Source organism: Hypanus sabinus, unplaced genomic scaffold, assembly GCF_030144855.1.
Source record: "Hypanus sabinus isolate sHypSab1 unplaced genomic scaffold, sHypSab1.hap1 scaffold_735, whole genome shotgun sequence".
NCBI classification, from domain to species: domain Eukaryota; kingdom Metazoa; phylum Chordata; class Chondrichthyes; order Myliobatiformes; family Dasyatidae; genus Hypanus; species Hypanus sabinus.
The window spans coordinates 28,717-37,500 of NW_026781586.1; the positions used below are offsets into that span (position 1 = coordinate 28,717).

General features: G+C 50.8%; 1 protein-coding gene across 7 annotated transcripts in view; it reads left to right on the top strand.

Moving 5' to 3' along the window:
- Positions 1–7,350: 7,350 nt before the first annotated feature.
- The window catches only part of LOC132390004 (chondroitin proteoglycan-2-like), a 39,630-nt gene continuing 38,196 nt past the window's right edge, over positions 7,351–8,784 (top strand). For 6 of the 7 annotated variants that reach the window (XM_059962577.1, XM_059962581.1, XM_059962578.1 and 3 more), the window contains exon 1: positions 7,351–7,447. In XM_059962577.1, coding sequence (XP_059818560.1) covers positions 7,378–7,447 — 70 coding nt within the window. In that variant the 5' untranslated portion in view covers positions 7,351–7,377. The remainder of the gene's footprint in view (positions 7,448–8,784) is intronic. The other variant, XM_059962583.1, reaches the window with a different exon arrangement.

The following is an 8,784-nucleotide window of genomic DNA, read 5'->3' on the forward strand; positions in this document are numbered from 1 at the left end:
CTCACTGATCAGTGTGGGTCTTCAGGCTCCTGTATCTCCACCCTGGTGAGTGTGGGTCTTCAGGCTCCTGTATCTCTCCCTGATGAGTGTGGGTCTTCAGGCTCCTGTATCTCTCCCTGATGAGTGTGGGTCTTCAGGCTCCTGAATCTCCTTCCTGATGAGTGTGGGTCTTCAGGCTCCTGTATCGCCTCCCAGATGAGTGTGGGTCTTCAGGCTCCTGTATCTCCATCCTGATGAGTGTGGGTCTTCAGGCTCCTGTATCTCCTCACTGATGAGTGTGGGTCTTCAGGATCCTGTATCTCTCCCTGATGATTGTGGGTCTTCAGGCTCCTGTTTCTCTCCCTGATGATTGTGGGTCTTCAGGCTCCTGTTTCTCTCACTGATGAGTGTGGGTCTTCAGGCTCCTGTGTCTCTCCCTGATGAGTGTGGGTCTTCAGGCTCCTGGATCTCTCCCTGATGAGTGTGGGTCTTCAGGCTCCTGTATCTCTCCCTGATGAGTGTGGGTCTTCAGGCTCCTGTATCTCCACCCTGATGAGTGTTGGTCTTCAGGTTCCAGTATCTCTCACTCATGAGTGTGGGTCTTCAGGCTCCTGAATCACCTCACTGATGAGTGTGGGACTTCAGGCTCCTGTATCTCCACACTGATGAGTGTGGGTCGTCAGGCTACTGTATCTCTCCCTGATGAGTGTGGGTCTTCAGGCTCCTGTATCTCCTCCCTGATGAGTGTGGGTCTTCAGGCTCCTGTATCTCCTGACTGATGAGTGTTGGTCTTCAGGCTCCTGTATCTCTCCCTGATGAGTGTGGATCTTCAGGCTCCTGAATCACCTCACTGATGAGTGTGGGTCTTCAGGCTCCTGTATCTCCACACTGATGAGTGTGGGTCGTCAGGCTACTGTATGTCTCCCTGATGAGTGTGGGTCTTCAGGCTCCTGAATCTCATGACTGATGAGTGTGGGTCTTCAGGCTCAAGTATATCCTCCCTGATGAGTGTGGGTCTTCAGGCTCCTGTATCTCCTGACTGATGAGTGTGGGTCTTCATTCTCATGTATCTCCTCCCTGATGAGTGTGGGTCTTCAGGCTCCTGTATCTCTCCCTGATGAGTGTGGGTCTTCCGGCTCCTGTATCTCCACCCTGATGCGTGTGGATCTTCAGGCTCCTGAATCTCCTTCCTGATGAGTGTGGGTCTTCAGGCTCTTGTATCTCCACACTGATGAGTGTGGGTCGTCAGGCTACTGTATCTCTTCCTGATGAGTGTGGGTCTTCAGGCTCCTGTATCTCCTCACTGATGAGTGTGGGTCTTCAGGCTCCTGTATCTCTCCCTGATGAGTGTGGGTCTTCAGGCTACTGTATCTCTCCCTGATGAGTGTGGGTCTTCAGGCTCCTGTATCTCCTCCCTGATGAGTGTGGGTCTTCAGGCTCCTGAATCTCCTTCCTGATGAGTGTGGGTCTTCAGACTCCTGTATCTCTCCCTGATGAGTGTGGGTCTTCAGGCTCCTGAATCTCCTTCCTGATGAGTGTGGGTCTTCAGGCTCCTGTATCTCCATCCTGATGAGTGTGGGTCTTCAGGCTCCTGTATCGCCTCCCAGATGAGTGTGGGTCTTCAGGCTCCTGTATCTCCTCACTGATGAGTGTGGGTCTTCAGGATCCTGTATCTCCACCCTGATGAGTGTTGGTCTTCAGGCTCCAGTATCTCACCCTCATGAGTGTGGGTCTTCAGGCTCCTGTATCACCTCCCAGATGAGTGTGGGTCTTCAGGCTCCTGTATCTCCATCCTGATGAGTGTGGGTCTTCAGGCTCCTGTATCGCCTCCCAGATGAGTGTGGGTCTTCAGGCTCCTGTATCTCCTCACTGATGAGTGTGGGTCTTCAGCCTCCTGTATCTCTCCCTGATGAGTGTTGGTCTTCAGGCTACTGTATCTCTCCCTGATGATTGTGGGTCTTCAGGCTCCTGTATCTCTCCCTGATGAGTGTGAGTCTTCAGGCTCCTGTATCTCCACCCTGATGAGTGTGGGTCTTCAGGCTCCTGTATCTCCTCACTGATGAGTGTGGGTCTTCAGGCTCCTGTATCTCCACCCTGATGAGTGTGGGTCTTCAGGCTCCTGTATCTCCACCCTGATCAGTGTGGGACTTCAGGCTCCTGGATCTCCTTCCTGATGAGTGTGGGTCTTCAGGCTCCTGAATCTCCTCACTGATGAGTGTGTGTCTTCAGGCTCCTGTATCTCCACACTGATGAGTGTGGGTCGTCAGGCTACTGTATCTCTTCCTGATGAGTGTGGGTCTTCAGGCTCCTGTATCTCCTCACTGATGAGTGTGGGTCTTCAGGCTCATGTATATCCTCCCTGATGAATGTGGGTCTTCAGGCTCCTGTATCTCTCCCTGATGAGTGTGGGTCTTCAGGTTCCTGTATCTCCACCCTGATGAGTGTGGGTCTTCAGGCTCCTGTATCTCTCCCTGATGAGTGTGGGTCTTCAGGCTCCTGTATCTCTCCCTGATGAGTGTGGGTCTTCAGGCTCCTGTATCTCTCCCTGATGAGTGTGGGTCTTCAGGCTCCTGAATCTCCTTCCTGATGAGTGTGGGTCTTCAGGCTCCTGTATCTCTCCCTGATGAGTGTGGGTCTTCAGGCTCCTGTATCTCTCCCTGATGAGTGTGGGTCTTCAGGCTCCTGTATCTCTCCCTGATGAGTGTGGGTCTTCAGGTTCCTGTATCTCTCCCTGATGAGTGTGGGTCTTCAGGCTCCTGTATCTCTCACTGATGAGTGTGGGTCTTCAGGCTCCGGTATCGCCTCCCAGATGAGTGTGGGTCTTCAGGCTCCTGTATCTCTCACTGATGAGTGTGGGTCTTCAGGCTCCGGTATCGCCTCCCTGATGAGTGTGGGTCTTCAGGCTCCTGTATCTCTCCCTGATGAGTGTGGGTCTTCAGGCTCCTGTATCTCTCCCTGATGAGTGTGGGTCTTCAGGTTCCTGTATCTCTCCCTGATGAGTGTGGGTCTTCAGGCTCCTGTATCTCTCACTGATGAGTGTGGGTCTTCAGGCTCCGGTATCGCCTCCCAGATGAGTGTGGGTCTTCAGGCTCCTGAATCTCCTCCCTGATGAGTGTGGGTCTTCAGGCTCCTGTATCTCCACCCTGATGAGTGTGGGTCTTCAGGCTCCTGTATCTCCACCCTGATGTGTGTGGGTCTTCAGGCTCCTGTATCTCCACCCTGATGAGTGTGGGTCTTCAGGATCCTGTATCTCCTCACTGATGAGTGTGGGTCTTCAGGCTCCTGTATCTCCACCCTGATGAGTGTGGGTCTTCAGGCTCCTGTATCTCTCCCTGATGAGTGTGGGTCTTCAGGCTCCTGAATCTCCTCCCTGATGAGTGTGGGTCTTCAGGCTCCTGGATCTCTCCCTGATGAGTGTGGGTCTTCAGGCTCCTGTATCTCCACCCTGATGAGTGTGGGTCTTCAGGCTCCTGGATCTCTCCCAGATGAGTGTGGGTCTTCAGGCTCCTGGATCTCTCCCTGATGAGTGTGGGTCTTCAGGCTCCTGTATCTCTCCCTGATGAGTGTGGGTCTTCAGGCTCCTGTATCTCCACCCTGATGAGTGTGGGTCTTCAGGCTCCTGTATCTCCACCCTGATGAGTGTGGGTCTTCAGGCTCCTGTATCTCCACCCTGATGAGTGTGGGTCTTCAGGATCCTGTATCTCCTCACTGATGAGTGTGGGTCTTCAGGCTCCTGTATCTCCACCCTGATGAGTGTTGGTCTTCAGGCTCCTGTATCTCTCCCTGATGAGTGTGGGTCTTCAGGCTCCTGAATCTCCTCCCTGATGAGTGTGGGTCTTCAGGCTCCTGGATCTCTCCCTGATGAGTGTGGGTCTTCAGGCTCCTGTATCTCCACCCTGATGAGTGTGGGTCTTCAGGCTCCTTGATCTCTCCCAGATGAGTGTGGGTCTTCAGGCTCCTGTATCTTTCCCTGATGATTGTGGGTCTTCAGGCTCCTGTATCTCTCCCTGATGAGTGTGGGTCTTCAGGCTCCTGTATCTCTCCCTGATGAGTGTGGGTCTTCAGTCTCCTGTGTCTCTCCCTGATGATTGTGGGTCTTCAGGCTCCTGAATCTCCTTCCTGATGAGTGTGGGTCTTCAGGCTCCTGTATCTCCACCCTGATGAGTGTGGGTCTTCAGGCTCCTGTATCTCCACCCTGATCAGTGTGGGTCTTCAGGCTCCTGTATCTCTCACTGATGAGTGTGGGTCTTCAGGCTCCTGTATCTCCACCCTGATGAGTGTGGGTCTTCAGGCTCCTGTATCTCCACCCTGATGAGTGTGGGTCTTCAGGCTCGTGTATCTCTCACTGATGAGTGTGGGTCTTCAGGCTCCTGTATCTCCACCCTGATGAGTGTGGGTCTTCAGGCTCCTGTATCTCCACCCTGATGAGTGTGGGTCTTCAGGTTCCTGAATCTCCTTCCTGATGAGTGTGGGTCTTCAGGTTCCTGAATCTCCTTCCTGATGAGTGTGGGTCTTCAGGCTCCTGAATCCTCTCCCTGATGGTAGCAATGAGAAGATATCAGATATACAAGCACTCCCCCACTGTGTCCTCTGGTCCTAGACTCCCCCACAGATGTATTTTGTTAAATTTGTTGTTCTTTGGCAACAGGAGTTGTTATAACATTAAATAAGTTACTGTAAATTTCTGAAATATTACTCTAAATCTTAAATGTTCTGTATGCTTGTATGTTAATGAAACACAACAGGCTCTCAGAATACGGATTGGAGGAAAAATGGAAGGTTTTGTGGCAGGGATGGTTCGTATTGATCTCAGACAAGGTTTCAAGTTCGGCACAATATTGTTGGTCAAAATACCTGTAGGCCACCCTTGGAGAAGGTGTAGGAGCTGTTTGGCCTCCAGTCAGGGTCAGGTGGGGGCCGGTGGTGGATGGTCGTACGAGCAGCCGGTGCACAAGTCCTGGTGATGCGACCACTGACGCCAGGCGGACAATCTCTGACGAGTATTGATAATGGCTGGGGGTCACCCGTCTTGTAAAGACACTGCCCAGAAGAAGGCAATGGCTAAGCACTTCTGTAGAAAATATTTGCCAAGAAGAATCCTGGTCATGGAAAGACCTCCATTGCTAAGTCATACCACATGGCACATAATGATGATTTGTGTGTATAAATTATAAATCAGGTTCCACACGGCAGGTTTATTCAGAAAGTCAGAAGGCGTGGGATCCAGGGAAGTTTGGCCAGGTGGATTCAGAATTGGCTTGCCCGCAGAAGGCAGAGGGTTGTGGTGGAGGGAGTACATTCAGATTGGAGGGTTGTGACTAGTGGTGTCCCACAAGGATCTGTTCTGGGACCTCTACTTTTCGTGATTTTTATTAACGACCTGGATGTGGGGGTAGAAGGGTGGGTTGGCAAATTTGCAGAGGACACAAAGATCGGTGGTGTTGTGGATAGTGTAGAGGATTGTCGAAGATTGCAGAGAGGCATTGATAGGGTGCAGAAGTGGGCTGAGAAGTGGCAGATGGAGTTCAACCCAGAGAAGTGTGAGGTGGTACACTTTGGAAGGACAAACTCCAAGGCAGAGTACAAAGTAAATGGCAGGATACTTGGTAGTGTGGAGGAGCAGAGGGATCTGGGGGTACATGTCCACAGATCCCTGAAAGTTGCCTCACAGGTAGATTGGGTAGTTAAGAAAGCTTATGGGGTGTTAGCTATCATAAGCCGAGGGATAGAGTTTAAGAGTCACGGGGTAATGATGCAGCTCTATAAAACTCTGGTTAGGCCACACTTGGAGTACTGTGTCCAGTTCTGGTCGCCTCACTATAGGAAGGATGTGGAAGCATTGGAAAGGGTACAAGAGGAGATTTACCAGGATGCTGCCTGGTTTAGAGAGTGTGTATTATGATCAGAGATTAAGGGAGCTAGGGCTTTACTCTCTGGAGAGAAGGAGGATGAGAGGAGACATGATAGAGGTGTACAAGATATTAAGAGGAATAGACAGTGGACAGCCAGCGCCTCTTCCCCAGGGCACCACTGCTCAGTACAAGAGGACATGGCTTTAAGGTGAGGGGAGGGAAGTTCAAGGGGGATATTAGAGGAAGGTTTTTCACTCAGAGTGGTTGGTGCGTGGAATGCACTGCCTGAGTCAGTGGTGGAGGCAGATACACTAGTGAAGTTTAAGAGACTACTAGACAGGTATAGGGAGGAATTTAAGGCCGAAGGGCCTGTACTGTGCTGTACTATTCTATCTCAATTCTATAATCAAGTTATATCTTGTGTATTTTATATTTCTAAACAGTCCATGAACCACCTTAGTATTCTGCAATATTTTAACCCTATTTATTGTATAAAATGTGGAGCTGGTTGTCCGCTTCCGATCTTTGCTACCTCCAGACCAGGCAGAATGCCTTCTGCAGAAATCTGCCGAGGTCTTTGGTGACATGTCAAATCTGTCTTTGCCTCTCAGCCACACACCTCCTGGGACCTGGAGATACCTGGCGCTTGGTTGTAATAAGGCCAGAGCTTGGGACAGAATGCCATTCCTTATGTCCAGGCAGACCAGGGGCTTCCCGACCCTTTTCTTAAATGCCATGGACCAACAAATACCATTATGCAAGGGGCACGTGGACCCCAGATTCTCCGCTCCAGATGACAATATTCCTCCTCATCTTTGTTCTAGAGGGATGACCTCTGGTCCTAGACTCCCCCACTATAGGAAACATCCTCTCCACATCCACTCTATCCGTGTCCTCTGGTCCTAGACTCCCCCACTATAGGAAACATCCTCTCCACATCCACTCTATCTGTGCCCTCTGGTCCTAGACTCCCCCACTGTAGGAAACGTCCTCTCCACATCCACTCTATCTGTGCCCTCTGGTCCAAGACTCCCCCACTGTAGGAAACATCCTCTCCACATCCACTCTATCTGTGTCCTCTGGTCCTAGACTCCCCCACTGTAGGAAACATCCTCTCCACATCCACTCTATCTGTGTCCTCTGGTCCTAGACTCCCCCACTGTAGGAAACATCCTCTCCACATCCACTCTATCTGTGTCCTCTGGTCCTAGACTCCCCCACGATAGGAAACATCCTCTCCACATCCACTCTATCTGTGTCCTCTGGTCCTAGACTTCCCCACGATAGGAAACATCCTCTCCACATCCACTCTATCTGTGCCCTCTGGTCCTAGACTCCCCCACTGTAGGAAACATCCTCTCCACATCCGCTCTATCTGGACCATTAAGCAACGTGTCCATGAACCCCATGTTGGGAACCCCTGATATACAGGTTCCAACTCTGGAAAAGGTGAGGCTGTGGCACCTTAGCCACCTGCTCCAGGAACAGTGATAACACCTCTCTGGTTTCACCGCAGGCTCTGCAGAACGTCCAGGAGGAGATCGAGATGGCGCACAAAGCCGAGGAGGAGAAGCTGGAGCAGCACCGCAGGAAGCAGAGGGCTGGGAGGATGGACGGTAGGACACCAGGCACCCAGTGGGAGACCCTTGCAGAACCTCTTGCACACCGGCCAGCAGGGGGCACTGTTGAGACCAAGTCACGCTCGGGTTATGCCTGTCACGCTGCATCTTTGGAAGTGAGCACAGGGTCACGCAGAGATTCAGAGGGGCTAAACAAAACCAGGAACTTTACTAACAAACGAGACAAAGGGAAAACAGTATAACTAACGAGGTCCTGGGTAGGTTGGAAACACTTAGCCAGATCAGGACAAGGATCAGGACAACAGAGGAAAGGAGGGGTTTGCACGGTCATTCTGAATACACTGCAGGGCACGAAGGGCTTTTAGCCAAGCTGATAGAACCCCAGACTAATTACAAGTCAACAAGTAACTATTCTACCAAGAGACAAAAGTCCGAGGATATTCAATTGGACCTCTGTAATGTCTCAGAGAATTAATTGGAGGTATTGAAGTACAATTCCAGCTTCAGTGTAAACGAGATAAGACCAGACAGTAACAGAAAAAACCAGAAGCCCAAACTAGAGAGAGTTATAATTAATAAAACGCAGAGAAGATGAACAGAAAACACGAGTAAAAAAAACACTCAGAGCCCCCAGAGTACTTGACTGATGACCGGGGGCCGCATCCATGGTTTACTGAGTCTCTGAAGGGGTCAGCTTCCGAGGGTTAAATTTATTCACCTTTTACGCTTGCGTGTGTTCGGACTTTGCTGCGGTCGGATGGTCCGGGCTTTGACGTGCGCAGAAAAAGCAGCAGCGTTCCATAACCGTAACTAATGGAGGATTATATAAATACAGATGTAGAGGTTAAAGTACCGATAGGGAATTAGTATTTGCAAAGTTAACAGCAATTTAAAAAGTGGCTTGGAGAGTCTCAGTTTCTCTTCTGTATTGTTTTATGTCTAATGCTTTGCCCCTTTGCCATTATTTGTACATCCACACGATGGTGAGGAGCTGAGGATGTGTCTCTCGATGTTCTGTGTCATTGGTTGTATATCAATACTACCGCTCTGGAACGCCTCAATTAATGGCAGTGGTCCATGGCAGAAAAAAGAGGTTGGGAGCCCCCTTCCCAGAAGGTGGTGCATCTGCGGAATTCATTTCTACAGAGGGCTGTGGAGTTCACGTCATGGGGTACATTTAAAGTGGAGTTGGATGGGTTCTTGTTTAGTCAGGGTGTCAAAGGTAACAGGAGGAGGCAGGAGAATGGCGTTTGGAGGGAGAGGAAATGGAAGGGCAGAGCATGTTCAGTGGCTTTGATCAGGAGGAAGTTAATGTATTCTACGTTTTCCCGAGATGAGTCCAACACTCCCATTCTGTTGGCCACTCCACCTGT